This window comes from Electrona antarctica (assembly GCF_951216825.1).
Source record: "Electrona antarctica genome assembly, chromosome: 5".
Classification (NCBI taxonomy): Eukaryota; Metazoa; Chordata; class Actinopteri; order Myctophiformes; family Myctophidae; genus Electrona; species Electrona antarctica.
In genome coordinates this window covers 21,978,542-21,994,355 of record NC_136810.1, presented here as the reverse complement: position 1 = coordinate 21,994,355, position 15,814 = coordinate 21,978,542, and the positions used below count along the sequence as shown (strand labels likewise).

The following is a 15,814-nucleotide window of genomic DNA, read 5'->3' as shown; positions in this document are numbered from 1 at the left end:
CCAGGCTACATCATCATGTACCTCTGGTGTGTTCAGACTGTCTGCTGCCAGGCTACAGCATCATGTACCTCTGGTGTGTTCAGACTGCTAGCTGCCAGGCTACACCATCATGTACCTCTGGTGTGCTCAGACTGCTAGCTGCCAGGCTACATCATCATGTACCTCTGGTGTGTTCAGAGTAACTTCAGACTGTCTGCTGCCAGGCTACACCATCATGTACCTCTGGTGTGTTCAGACTGCTGTCTCCTCCTGCGCTCCGTGTCGTTGCTCTGGCTCTGCATGTTGTGAAGGTCTCGACGCAGCTCTGGGATGACCTTCATGAATGGTAAATTGTATATATATATACACACACACACACACACACACACACACACACACACACACACACACACACACACACACACACACACACACACACACACACACACACATCAGGGCTGATTGAAGACCGGTATAGGTCGAAACATGTTGGTTTAATAAAGATTTTTCTCCTTTTTAACTACTTTGAGTGCCCGGATCTCTGCCTTTTTTCAATCAATGTCTTATTGATCCCAGGAGCACATTTTTTCATATTTTGTATCTCCCTGTGCGTCTCCGTCGAGCACACGGTTGCTTTCTTGCCTCTGCCTCGTTACCTTGACGTGTTTGCTGAGCTGCAGCACCTGCTCCTGCAGGTCAGAGGTCAGTCTCTCGGCGTCCTCCAGGAGGCGCTGAAGACGCAGACGCTCCTCCTTGCTCCTCCTCAGCTCGTCCCGGAGGAGGTCCGTCTGGCTGTCGCCGTCCCTCCTCTGGAGGTCCAGGTTGTTCTCCGCTATTCTGAGGAGAAAGACAAGTTACTTGTTCTCTGCTACTCTGAGGAGAAAGACAAGTTAGTTGTTCTCTGCTACTCTGAGGAGAAAGACAAGTTAGTTGTTCTCTGCTACTCTGAGTAGAAAGACAAGTTAGTTGTTCTCTGCTACTCTGAGGAGAAAGACAAGTTAGTTGTTCTCTGCTACTCTGAGGAGAAAGACAAGTTAGTTGTTCTCTGCTACTCTGAGTAGAAAGACAAGTTAGTTGTTCTCTGCTACTCTGAGTAGAAAGACTAGTTAGTTGTTCTCTGCTACTCTGAGTAGAAAGAGCTCCATGTTATTCTCTGCTACTCTGAGGAGAAAGACAAGTTAGTTGTTCTCTGCTACTCTGAGGAGAACGACATCCATGTTGTTCTCTGCTGTTCTGAGGAGAAAACCACAAATCTAAAGCTAAATGTTTCCTTCTTAAAAACTTCAACCACAGTGTCTCTATTCCGATGACAAACCCTTCATCAATTGTACCATAGGACAGAGGTTCCCGTACATGTACCTGTGCTGGTACGTAGGGGGGACATGTCCCACTGGTATGTGTACCTGTGCTGGTACATAGGGGGGACATGTCCGTGTACCTGTGCTGGTACATAGGGACATGTCCCACTGGTATGTGTACCTGTGCTGGTACATAGGGGGGACATGTCCCACTGGTATGTGTACCTGTGCTGGTACATAGGGGGGACATGTCCCACTGGTATGTGTACCTGTGCTGGTACGTAGGGACATGTCCCACTGGTATGTGTACCTGTACTGGTACGTAGGGGCATGTCCCACTGGTACGTGTACCTGTGCTGGTACGTAGGGACATGTCCCACTGGTATGTGTACCTGTGCTGGTACGTAGGGACATGTCCCACTGGTACATAGGGGGTACATGTCCCACTGGTACATATAGGGAGGACATGTCCCACTGGTGCATAGGGGGTACATGTCCCACTGGTACGTATAGGGGGTACATGTCCCACTGGTACGTATAGGGGGTACATGTCCTACTGGTACGTATAGGGGGTACATGTCCCACTGGTACATAGGGGGTACATGTCCCACTGGTACATAGGGAGTACATGTCCCACTGGTACATAGGGGGTACATGTCCCACTGGTACATAGGGGGTACATGTCCCACTGGTACATAGGGGGTACATGTCCCACTGGTACATAGGGGGTACATGTCCCACTGGTACATAGGGGGTACATGTCCCACTGGTACATAGGGAGTAGGCCTACATGTCCCACTGGTACATAGGGGGTACATGTCCCACTGGTACATAGGGAGTAGGCCTACATGTCCCACTGGTACATAGGGGGTACATGTCCCACTGGTACATAGGGAGTAGGCCTACATGTCCCACTGGTACGTATAGGGGGTACATGTCCCACTGGTACATAGGGAGTAGGCCTACATGTCCCACTGGTGCGTATAGGGGGTACATGTCCCACTGGTACATAGGGAGTAGGCCTACATGTCCCACTGGTGCGTATAGGGGGTACATGTCCCACTGGTACATAGGGAGTAGGCCTACATGTCCCACTGGTACATAGGGAGTAGGCCTACATGTCCCACTGGTACATAGGGAGTAGGCCTACATGTCCCACTGGTACGTATAGGGGGTACATGTCCCACTGGTACATAGGGGGTACATGTCCCACTGGTACATAGGGAGTAGGCCTACATGTCCCACTGGTACATAGGGAGTAGGCCTACATGTCCCACTGGTACGTATAGGGGGTACATGTCCCACTGGTACATAGGGGGTACATGTCCCACTGGTACATAGGGGGTACATGTCCCACTGGTACATAGGGAGTAGGCCTACATGTCCCACTGGTACATAGGGGGTACATGTCCCACTGGTACATAGGGGGTACATGTCCTACTGGTACATAGGGAGTAGGCCTACATGTCCCACTGGTACATAGGGAGTAGGCCTACATGTCCCACTGGTACATAGGGGGTACATGTCCCACTGGTACATAGGGAGTAGGCCTACATGTCCCACTGGTACATAGGGAGTAGGCCTACATGTCCCACTGGTACGTATAGGGGGTACATGTCCCACTGGTACATAGGGGGTACATGTCCCACTGGTACGTATAGGGGGTACATGTCCCACTGGTACATAGGGGGTACATGTCCCACTGGTACATAGGGAGTAGGCCCACTGGTACGCAAGAAGGGAATCCCAAGTTTTCCCAACATTATGTTGTGATATAATAATATAGTAGCAGCGGGTAGGCTACCACGATGATGATTAAGACTTACTTCCTTAGTCTTTCTTCCTTTTCCTTCTCTTCCTGAAGATTTCTCTTAATTTTCTCAAAGTCATCTGTTAAAACGCACGCACACACAGTCACGCACACGCACGCACGCACGCACGCACGCACGCACGCACACGCACACACAGTCACACGCGCACAGTCACACACACACACACACACACACACACACACACACACACACACACACACACACACACACACACACACACACACACACACACACACACACACACAGTGATCATCTGCTGTTAACATGCACAATTATTTCGTGACAGAGACAGTTGTAATGGTCAAATTATTTAGTGACATAAATGTGACTCCATCACTGCATTACCAATCTCCATCAGTACTAGATAACCACCAATATTACTCAAGAGACTAATATGTTACTTATTACAAAAAAAAGGAAAAAATAATAACATTAATATGTTACTTATTACAAAAAAAGTTAAAACCCCGCCCAGTAGGGGAGGGGTAAGAAAAGCCCTGCCCAGTAAGGGGAGGAGATGGGGAGTATTTCTTACAGATCAGCTGAATCAGCCATAGGAATATGGTCTGTTGAACTGTGCTTTCGTGTGCTTTTTTTTGGAAAACTGCTAATAAAGTATTAAATCAATCAATCAATCAATCAATCAATCAATCAATCAAACCTTTGTTCTCTTTGATGGAAGCCTCAAACGTATGCTCCAGACTTTGTTTTTCTCGGATTAGATGTTCCTTCTCCTGTTGAAGCTGTCCAATGACCTGAGGAAACAGCATTACTTTGTTTTTGTTTCTGTTCGTTTCTTGCCTTCGTGTGATTTTCATTACATAAGATTTTGAATCTTAAATATATAGACCACGTCAAGACAGGATCACACGGGCGATTTAGGAACACAGACCAGGCTTTGGTCCGAGGTGGAAAGTCTGGTGACGTGAGGTTAATAATAAGCAAATCAACAAATCATAACCTTTGATTTGTCAGTTTGCATGTTCTCCCCGTGTCCCCTAGGGTAGGTACCCTCACATGTTCTCCCCGTGTCCCCTAGGGTAGGTACCCAGTCACATACGTTCTCTCCGTGTCCCCTAGGGTAGGTACCCTTACAAAAAACATGCAGTAATCCTGGTCACTAAACTGCCTGATGGAGGGGAAAGGAACTGGTTGGAATAACGTGCATAAGGTCAGTCTGTTGCTCTCCCCAGGTTGGCAGATGGAGTGTAGCATAGCGCCCAGGATTACATGCTGTGAGAGAATACTATATTCAAAGATTTGCACGTTGACGATTTTTTGAAAATAGCAGATCTACAAGCTCGTAGCGCGGCACTCGGTGACACGCTATGAGCTTGTAGATCTGCTATTTTTCAGCTAAAGTGTAAAATAATAGTTGAAGTGGTTAAAAGCTAAAGGTGACACAGATGCGTTCCAGGTCTTAACTCTTTTTCCGTATATATACGTACCCCACCGTATACTCTGTCTATATAATGGTTGATCCCTACGGAAGCCTTTAACATTGGTCCCGTTCCCATAGCAACGCCCCACCGTTCCAACTATGGGATTGGAAATATATTCACAGTGCAGAGCAGTGGAAGGGAGGACTTTCAGACCGTCATAACTCTGGTTCTAGGATCGCTGTCCTTGGTGGATTTTCTGCCATCCACATTTCGGATTTAATTTGTGCCTTTGTACTGCGACGCTGGCGCCATGTAAACGCTTCTGACGAGAGGTAAGGAGTATGTGCGTGTTCCAATGCTGCGGTGATGTTTGTAACAAGAGTGTGTGTGTGGGGGGGGGACGTCTTAAAGTGAACGTGTATGTTGGCCCCTGGAGCTGGGGTTTATGCTAACAGCTAATGGGACAATAATAAATCAACCAATCATAACCTTGCTGCCGTCTTCCTTGGTCTTGTGGTGCTGTGCTGCCAGTGCCGTCTTCTCGCCGGCTGTCTTCTCCAGCGTGGCCTCTAGGTGGCGCACTCGCTCGGCGCTGTGAGAGTGGCTGCTGGCCAGGCTGGTCAGCCTCTCCACCAGGCCCCGGTTCTCCTTGTTCTGTCGAAGGTCACAGGTCATGTCAGCCTGATATTTGTTAAAACACTTTCCCCGCCAGCATCAGATCATTCATTCACCCGTATACCGCCAGCATTTTTTCCATTGCAACCCTTATTTTGAAGGATCCACGGGACCCCCAAAAGCTGGAACCGGATGTTACTCACGATGTGTGTTGAACTTGTGACGCACCGGATATTTTACTTTCGCTCTCCAAGCACAGTCTTACCGCGACAATTACTACTTTGGCTATAGAGTACCGAAGTCTAACGTCATTATCAGTAGAGGGCGCTAAGTCCACAGGTTCATGTACTTTTTATTTGCATTGTAATCCCCATAGAGGGATTTTAGATCGCCTCATATGAAAAAATAAACAAATCATCCCGGGCGTTTCACTCATAAGTAAGTAAGTAAGCCTTGCCGAGCCATGATGCAATGAGGCCCGGCCGAGCCATAAATAGGCATGGAGCTCGATAACCGATACCCGAAAAAATCCGATAACAAGCATATTGAGTACCCATTATCAATAAGCTTTGGGCTTATCACTGTTATCGAGCACAGCGGCTCATGACATCATGTTTAAACAACCAAGACAAGAGGCGATCACAAAATAAATGTAATCATCCACACTGGCACAAACATGTCGGTCTAAAAGTGTATTTATACCATGCCAACCAGCGCAGCCAGGGTAAACAAAAATAGGCTTTTATAGTGACGATACACATAATTATCCAGTTAACAGTTTATTTAATATTATTTTATTGGTGAAAAGGTCAATTGCCTTCGGTCTGTTAGAAAAGTACTGCATTTGAAGGCCCTAGTAAAAGATACTGGTTCTGTTCAGAATTTATTGTCTCCCGTCTTTCCACAAAATATTAGAAAATGCTCGATAGTGGGCTCGATAAGAACCTGGCTCGATAAATCTGATCGATAAGGTGATCGTTATCAATAAAAACTTACAAGCTCCATCCCTAGCCATGAGGCTCATAGGGCAGGAGCCTATCTCCTCTTTCTGTAGCGTGAGGCAGCTTTGATGTGCAAGTACACCCCCTGGACATGACGCTAGTATGTCGCAGGGACTTACCCCCAAACCAGCCCTTGATACTGAGTGCCAAGCAGGGAGGCATTGGGTCCCATTTTTGCAGTCTTTGGTATGACCCGGCCGGGGATCGAACCCCGTCCTCCCAGTCTCAGGGCGGACACTCTAACAACAAGGCCACTGAGCTGGTTTCACTCATAAGGACATGAAGAATCAACTGACTGAGTGAAAACGGTAATGTTACTGCTGCTGAATTAGATACACTTTCGCTAGAAACAGACTGTATCAAATATGAGTGTAATAAAGACTAGAATAACAAAGTTTGCTACTAAACTAATACAGTATATGACTAGAGCAAACATTTCCTATACGTCGAAGCAGCAGCAGTGTCTGGGAAAAGTGCCCATGGGAATCCTGTTAAAACTCACTAGGGGAATCAGAGAAGCAGTATGAGTCCTGTTAAAACTCACTAGGGGAATCAGAGAAGCAGTATGAGTCTGGTTTAGAATCCTGTTAAAACTCACTAGGGGAATCAGAGAAGCAGTATGAGTCCTGTTAAAACTCACTAGGGAATCAGAGAAGCAGTATGAGTCTGGTTTAGAATCCTGTTAAAACTCACTAGGGGAATCAGAGAAGCAGTATGAGTCCGGTTTAGAATCCTGTTAAAACTCACTAGGGGAATCAGAGAAGCAGTATGAGTCCTGTTAAAACTCACTAGGGGAATCAGAGAAGCAGTATGAGTCTGGTTTAGAATCCTGTTAAAACTCACTAGGGGAATCAGAGAAGCAGTATGAGTCCTGTTAAAACTCACTAGGGGAATCAGAGCAGCAGTATGAGTCCTGTTAAAACTCACTAGGGGAATCAGAGTAGCAGTATGAGTCCTGTTAAAACTCACTAGGGGAATCAGAGCAGCAGTATGAGTCCTGTTAAAACTCACTAGGGGAATCAGAGTAGCAGTATGAGTCCTGTTAAAACTCACTAGGGGAATCAGAGAAGCAGTATGAGTCCTGTTAAAACTCACTAGGGGAATCAGAGCAGCAGTATGAGTCCTGTTAAAACTCACTATGGGAATCAGAGCAGCAGTATGAGTCCTGTTAAAACTCACTAGGGGAATCAGAGAAGCAGTATGAGTCCTGTTAAAACTCACTAGGGGAATCAGAGCAGCAGTATGAGTCCTGTTAAAACTCACTAGGGGAATCAGAGTAGCAGTATGAGTCCTGTTAAAACTCACTAGGGGAATCAGAGCAGCAGTATGAGTCCTGTTAAAACTCACTAGGGGAATCAGAGTAGCAGTATGAGTCCTGTTAAAACTCACTAGGGGAATCAGAGAAGCAGTATGAGTCCTGTTAAAACTCACTAGGGGAATCAGAGCAGCAGTATGAGTCCTGTTAAAACTCACTAGGGGAATCAGAGCAGCAGTATGAGTCCTGTTAAAACTCACTAGGGGAATCAGAGCAGCAGTATGAGTCCTGTTAAAACTCACTAGGGGAATCAGCAGCAGTATGAGTCCGGTTTAGAAGGCCAGCTGCACTCACCTGCTCCTCCAGCTTCTTCCTCAGCTGCTGCACCCTGAAGGCCAGCTGCACGTTGATCACCAGGCGGCGCGTGGTCTGAAAGCGACGGCGGGCCAGCCACGCCCGGGCATGCTTCTGCAGCACCACAACCTTTTGGGTCTCCACCATCTGTGGACCGTCGCGCACGCACGCACGCACGCACACACACACTTTATTTGCATGACATGAAATGCATCACAAAGTTATTTACAGAGCAATAAAGAAAAAAGGACAAGTGAAAACACAAGACAACATTCAAATAATAGCAAAACACATAAAACATGGGACATATCTAGGCAGGCAGTCATAGAGGTAGGAAGGTTTGGGACATATCTAGACAGTCACAGAGGTAGGAAGGTTTGGGACATATCTAGACAGTCATAGAGGTAGGAAGGTTTGGGACATATCTAGACAGTCATAGAGGTAGGAAGGTTTGGGACATATCTAGACGGTCACAGAGGTAGGAAGGTTTAGGACATATCTAGACAGTCACAGAGGTAGGAAGGTTTGGGACATATCTAGACAGTCACAGAGGTAGAAAGGTTTGGGACATATCTAGACAGTCACAGAGGTAGGAAGGTTTGGGACATATCTAGACAGTCACAGAGGTAGGAAGGTTTGGGACATATCTAGACAGTCACAGAGGTAGGAAGGTTTGGGACATATCTAGGCAGTCACAGAGGTAGGAAGGTTTGGGACATATCTAGACAGTCACAGAGGTATCTACTATAGGCAGGCAGTCACAGAGGTAGGAAGGTTTGGGACATACAGTATCTAGGCAGGCAGTCATAGAGGTAGGAAGGTTTGGGACATATCTAGGCAGGCAGTCATAGAGGTAGGAAGGTTTGGGACATATCTAGGCAGGCAGTCATAGAGGTAGGAAGGTTTGGGACATATCTAGGCAGGCAGTCATAGAGGTAGGAAGGTTTGGGACATATCTAGGCAGGCAGTCATAGAGGTAGGAAGGTTTGGGACATATCTAGGAAGGCAGTCATAGAGGTAGGAAGGTTTGGGACATATCTAGGAAGGCAGTCATAGAGGTAGGAAGGTTTGGGACATACAGTATCTAGGCAGGCAGTCATAGAGGTAGGAAGGTTTGGGACATAATTATCTAGGCAGGCAGTCTTAAAGGTAGGAAGGTTTGGGACATATCTAGGAAGGCAGTCATAGAGGTAGGAAGGTTTGGGACATACAGTATCTAGGCAGGCAGTCATAGAGGTAGGAAGGTTTGGGACATAATTATCTAGGCAGGCAGTCTTAAAGGTAGGAAGGTTTGGGACATATCTAGGCAGGCAGTCATAGAGGTAGGAAGGTTTGGGACATATCTAGACAGGCGGTCATAGAGGTTGGAAGGTTTGGGACATATCTAGACAGACTGTCTAAGACAGTCACAGAGGTAGGAAGGTTTGGGACATATCTAGGCAGGCAGTCTTAAAGGTAGGAAGGTTTGGGACACATCTAGGCACAGTAGGCAGGCAGTCAGGCGCCACCCCATTGAGTGCTTTATAAACTGTACCTCCATATGCTTGTCCATGCAAACTGTTAATAAATAAATCAATCAATCAATCAATCAATCAATCAATCAAGCCAGCTGGCAAGTTAATAAACAGTGCTCAAGCTAAATAAAAATCTACGAAACTATGCTCACTTCAACTATGATTAAATATATTGACAATTCCGTCAACAAACAAATACAAAACTAGGCTAACATGTTAGGGAGGGACTAGTGGAGAATAGATCCAGTAAGACAAGTTGGTGTTGCACTCCGACAACGCAAGCTCCCAACGTGAGCTTGTGGATCGGCTGTTTCTGGCACGCGGCTTAGCATAAATCGGGCTTTACGACACCATCGAGGCCTGACAGAAATACATGCTAGTCGACTAAATCAACTGGAGATTCAGTTTACAAAAACTAGACTAAAGCATTTCAGATTACTAAACTAAATGCATGTTATTCAAACGACTATGACCGAAACTAAATCAAACTTTTCCGTCATATTTATATAAAGTAAGAAAGTAGGTAAGTAATAAATTAATAAGGTTAAAAAATGTTTCTTACATGCTCCATTATTATTTGCAGTTTTCAGAAAATAAGGGAAGAAGAGCAGAGATGTGAGGAGACAGAAACAGGTCGGACATGTGAGGCGTGTACATTTGGTTTACATTTCTTGACAGTTTTTGTTGATTTTGAGGAAAGGCCTGCAGGCCACAATTTGTGGAACACAAATCCCCTCCCCTCCTGCTTTTCTCTTCGCAGATGAGGCTGGGACTGAGGCTGGCGATTGGCCTACCGAACGTCCCCTTCAGTGACGCACGCGGAAACTTGGCAACTTGCCTACTCTCGAGAGCACACGCCCCAGAGCCGAAGGAGGCGTCTAGGGGCAGGCAGGCGGACGGACGGACAGGCAGGCAGGCAGGCAGGCAGGCAGGCAGACAGGTACCTTCTTGTATCTTCTGCGATCTCTCCACCCTCGGGTGAAGGCCTGGATGGTGACGGCCGCCAGGCGCACCAGCTGGTAGATGCGCTGCACCCTGTAGCGCCTCCATGTGGTCTGGATGACCAGCGCTGCCCAGCCGCGCTTCAGTGCTGCGGGAGTCACTGTTTTACTGGATGAGACGCACACACGCACGCATGCGCACACACACACACACACACACACACACACACACACACACACACACACACACACACACACACACACACACACACACACACGCATCTGCTTTCACTGAAATGTTTGAATAAATAGTTGGTTTCTCCCCCGTAGTAACTCTGAGGACCCCTTAAGGGTCCCAGAGTTCCCAGTTCAAATAGGGCCGTCCCCAGTTCAAGTATGATTATCTTTGGGGGGGTGCCCAGTTCAAATATGATTATTATTATTTTTGGAGGGGCTCCCCAGTTCAAATCTGATTATTTTTCTGGGGGACTCCCCATTTCAAATATGATAATTATTTTGGGGGTTAAGTTTGGGAGCAAGTACCCTACGAGACCAATAAAAGCGTGTGTAGTTTGGGAGCCAGTACCCTACGAGACCAATAAAAGCGTGTGTAGTTTGGGAGCCAGTGCCTTACGAGACCACTAAAAGCGTGTGTAGTTTGGGAGCCAGTGCCTTACGAGACCAATAAAAGCGTGTGTAGTTTGGGAGCCAGTGCCTTACGAGACCAATAAAAGCGTGTGTAGTTTGGGAGCCAGTGCCTTACGAGACCAATAAAAGCGTGTGTAGTTTGGGAGCCAGTACCCTACGAGACCAATAAAAACGTGTGTAGTTTGGGAGCCAGTACCCTACGAGACCAATAAAAACGTGTGTAGTTTGGGAGCCAGTGCCTTACGAGACCAATAAAAACGTGTGTAGTTTGGGAGCCAGTGCCTTACGAGACCAATAAAAGCGTGTGTAGTTTGGGAGCCAGTGCCTTACGAGACCAATAAAAACGTGTGTAGTTTCCTCACCGGATGCTCCTCTGTCCTCGGACGTACTGCTGCAGCACGATGGCCGCCTCCCTCAGGCGGCGGTAGCGGCGGCGCTGCAGCCAGCCTCGCACCGCCGCCTGGACTCGGACGCAGGCCGCGCGGAGCAGGTCCACGCGGAACTTCTCCAGGTAGGCCAGCTGGCCCGCCCGGAAGAAGATCTTGGTCCTGCCGAACTTGTACTGGTTGGAGTCCTGCATGGGTGGGGAGGTGTGCAGGGCGGTGTTAACTGCGAGATAGATAGTCTCGCGTGGCCCAGAACTCTCGCAATTTGCAAATGTTTCTGGTCATACAGTCAGTCTGGAGCAGGGGTGGGCAACTTTGACGATGGAGAGGGCCACTATATTTTCACACTCGCTCCAGAGGGCCACTATATTTCCAGACAACTATTCCACAATCTCCGAATGCTATATAGAGTCTGGAACTACACCTCTCAAAATCCGAGTAAGGAAGCTGCTATTTCCCTTTCTGCTAAGCAACAAGCTAAATATGCTCAGATGATTTCTATTTATATTAGGATAAATTTGGCGCGACTGTGAAGACGAAACGGAAGTGGGGAGGATATTTTACTTCCGTTGATCCAGACTGTATGAGAGAAGCATTTGGAAATTGCGAAAGGCAACAGTCTGGCAACGCGAGACTAAGGAAATAGCAATAAACCTGAACAGGAAGTAGAAATGAACCGGGACAGGAAGTTGAAATGAATCTGTACAGGAAGTAGAAATGAACCTGTACAGGAAGTAGAAATTAACATGAACAGGAAGTAGAAATTAATATGTACAGGAAGTAGAAAATAACCTGGACAGGAAGTAGTAATGAACCTGAACAGGAAGTAGTAATGAACCTGGACAGGAAGTAGTAATGAACCTGGACAGGATGTAGTAATGAACCTGGACAGGAAGTAGTAATGAACCTGAACAGGAAGTAGCAATGAACCTGGACAGGAAGTAGGAATGAACAGGAAGTAGTAATGAACCGACCTGAATGATCCTCTCCAGCGTCGCCCTGCAGGCCTGTTTCCTGTCCGTCAGGCTGAGCTCCTGATTGGTCATCAGCACCCTGTATCTGCTGTGGAAGTCCGTGTATGTCCACCTGACACACACACACACGCACACAAACGTATCAGGTAGGGGGCGGGTATTTGCGATAGGGCTACTTTTTGGAAATTTTACACACCAGAGAGGTAGCTCTGAACTGACCTATACCATGCAGACCCTTCTGGAAGGTCTATTATACACATCTGGCTGATCTATGTACACACCTGGGGCTGATGGGCCGATCTATACACACCTGGGGCTGATCTATACACACCTGGACGGATCTATCCTCACCTGGACGGGTAGCTCTGAGCGCTGATATGAATGGTTTCCAGAACGCCACAGGCCCGTAACTGCTGCACCACCCGCCTACAGTCATACCTGAACCACAATGACAATGACAACAACAACAATGACATCAATAACAGCAATAATAATAATAATAATAATAATAATAATAATGATAATGTTAATCAATCTATAAATGCACTGCACGTCTCTCTGTGTGTACGGCTGTAATGCACGTAACTCGAGAACCGTTTGCCCCGTCGACTTCAAACTCGACACGCGCGTTCCACACACGCCCGGTGTCGAGTCGGTCGGTCGGTCTCACGTTTGTCCAGAACCGCCCCAAAAGGCCTCCCCCGGGCTCTGGACAGGGCCCCTGCCCAGGCTCCATATATGGCGCTGGCCAGTTCTGACATCACAACACTCCATATTTGGGCATGCCTGACACAAAACTCCATATATATTTGTGGCGGCTGTGGTTCAGGAGGTATAGCAGGTCATCCAATGATCCCTGGGTCGGCGGTTCCTGTCCACATGTCGAAGTGTCCTTGGGCAAGACACTGAACCCTACATTGCCTCCAATGAGTTGGTCGTGTGAGCTCGCCACCATTGGTGTTTGAATGTGGGGTGAGGACATTGGCGTCGACCAATGTATGAATGAATGGACCATTGTAAACTGCTTTGAGCACTTGGAAAAGAGCTATAAAAATGCAATTCATTCTTATTCATTAATTATTATTATATAGGAATAAGGGACACAGAGTTACAGAAATCTCCATATATTGGGCATAAAAGGGACACAGACAGATGGGTGGAACGGGTATACTCTGACACGGGTACAAGGGGTATTGCATAGCCGGGTGCGTGGGCCGTGGGGCAAGGATCTCCAACTTCCAACGTTACCAACAGCACCGGTCTAGTGACACGGTGCTCTACAGCACCGGTCTAGTGACACGGTGACACAGAGTCACTAGACCGGTGCTATAGAGCACCGTGTCACTAGACCGGTGCTGTAGAGCACCGGTCTAGTGACTCGGTGCTCTACAGCACCGGTCTAGTGACTCTGTGCTCTACAGCCGGGCACCGGTCTAGTAATAATAATAAAGCGTGGTGTCATTTTGTACTCACTCAAACGGGAGTTTGTGGTCGTTGGGTTTGATGCATCGTACGTAGTGAGGCGTGGTGGCATTCAGGGTTTCCATGAGCAGCGACAGAGAGCCACGGAACTGTGAACACACGCGCACGCACACACACGCACACGCAAACAAACACACACACACGCACACACACACACACACACACACACACACACACACACACACACACACACACACACACACACACACACACACACACACACACGCACACACACACACACACACACTCTCTCTCTATCTGCCTATCCTTTATCACTGTCACATAAAGAGGCGGCAACTAAACGCCTAGCGTCTTCCTGGTTTTTAAACAGCTGGTGGATGGAAATGACGCTCGTGCGTGGCTTCAACTTGCAGCGGTTTTTTTTGCCGACTCTACAAGGTGAAGCTGCGCACGAGCGTCATTTCCCATTTCCAACCACCAGCTGTTTAAAAACCCTGGAAGAGACGCCAGCTCTAGGCGTTTCTTGGCGCTCAAGTGTGCCTGCGCCCTGCGTGTGGTTTTCAGTGTGTGGCAGCATGCTATCTTCACCTAGACAGAGTCAGTGTGTGTCTGGTTTGCAGTGTGTGAGACAGTGACAGTCTGCCGTCATGCATACCTTCTCACCCACCGTGGCCCTCAGCTGTGTGTGTGTGCGAGTGCGTGCGTGCGCGTGTGCGTGCGTGCGCATGTGCGTGCGTGTGCATCCATACCTTCTCTCCCACCGTGGCCCTCAGATGCTTGTTGGAGGGTCTGGGGCTCGGCCGGGCTGCCTTCACCCTGAACGCCTGCTTGTTTACAGGCTGGCTCTGTTCCTCTGAGTCCTGGAAGAAGTTGGCTAGCAGGGGAAACTGAAACACCATGACATCACATCATACTATGACATAACATCATGTTATGACATCACATGATGTTATGACATCACATGATGTTATGACATCACATCATGCTATGACATCACATCATGCTATGACATCACATCATGTTATGAACTTATGAATGAATGAATTAACGTATGAATGGATTAACTTATGAATGAATTAACTTATGAATGAATGAATGGATTAACTTATGAATGAAAACGTATGAATGAATTAACGCATGAATTAATTTATGAATGAATTAATTAATTAACTTATGAATGAATGAACTTATGAATGAATGAATTAACTTATGAATACATTAATGAATGACTGCATAAATTAACTTATGAATGAATTAATGATTTAACTTATGAATGAATTAATCAATTAACTTATGAATGGGTGAATGACTGAATGAATGAATGAATGGATGCCTGAATGAATGAATGAACTTATGAATGAATGGATGAATGAATGCACTTATGAATGAATTAATGCATTAACATATGAATGAATGAACTTATGAATGAATGAATGGATGAACGTATGAATTAATTAATTAATTAACTTATGAATGAATTAATTAATGCACTTATGCATGAATAAATTAATGAATAAATGAATGTATAAACTTATGAATGAATTAATGAATAAATGAATGAACTTATGAATGAACTTGTGAATGAATGCATTTATGAATTAATTAATGAACTTATGAATGAATGAATGAATGAATGAATGAACAAACGTATGCATGAATTAACTTGTGATGTGAGTGATGTGAGCATACGTCGCTGGCTCTCATGATGTCCACCAGTTCTTCGTAGAGAGCGTCTCGGTTTTTCTCCAGGAAACCCCGACACTGGTATTCAACCTGTCAAAATAAAGGACACTGGTATTCAACCTGTCTAAATAAAGGACACTGGTATTCAACCTGTCAAAATAAAGGACACTGGTATTCAACCTGTCAAAATAAAGGACACTGGTATTCAACCTGTGAAAATAAAAGACACTGGTATTCAACCTGTCTAAATAAAGGACACTGGTATTCAACCTGTGAAAATAAAGGACACTGGTATTCAACCTGTGAAAATAAAAGAAGACACTGGTATTCAACCTGTCAAAATAAAGGAAACTGGTATTCAACCTGTCTAAATAAAGGACACTGGTATTCAACCTGTCAAAATAAAGGACACTGGTATTCAACCTGTGAAAATAAAAGACACTGGTATTCAACCTGTGAAAATAAAAGACACTGGTATTCAACCTGTCAAAATAAAAGAAGACACTGGT

At 46.4% G+C, this 15,814-nt stretch overlaps 1 protein-coding gene across 1 annotated transcript in view; it reads right to left on the bottom strand.

The window, feature by feature from the left end:
* The window catches only part of myo5c (myosin VC), a gene marked incomplete at its 3' end in the record, with an annotated part of 72,006 nt that overhangs the window by 20,302 nt on the left and 35,890 nt on the right, over positions 1–15,814 (bottom strand). Inside the window, exons 16-28 of the mRNA XM_079502241.1 lie at positions 15,312–15,395; positions 14,372–14,509; positions 13,653–13,750; positions 12,531–12,617; positions 12,180–12,291; positions 11,182–11,393; positions 10,175–10,340; positions 7,717–7,863; positions 4,981–5,145; positions 3,771–3,864; positions 3,104–3,167; positions 636–816; positions 221–314 (exon numbers count right to left, since the gene is read on the bottom strand). Of these exons, the coding sequence (XP_079358367.1) occupies positions 221–314; positions 636–816; positions 3,104–3,167; positions 3,771–3,864; positions 4,981–5,145; positions 7,717–7,863; positions 10,175–10,340; positions 11,182–11,393; positions 12,180–12,291; positions 12,531–12,617; positions 13,653–13,750; positions 14,372–14,509; positions 15,312–15,395 (1,642 nt within the window). The remainder of the gene's footprint in view (positions 1–220; positions 315–635; positions 817–3,103; positions 3,168–3,770; positions 3,865–4,980; positions 5,146–7,716; positions 7,864–10,174; positions 10,341–11,181; positions 11,394–12,179; positions 12,292–12,530; positions 12,618–13,652; positions 13,751–14,371; positions 14,510–15,311; positions 15,396–15,814) is intronic.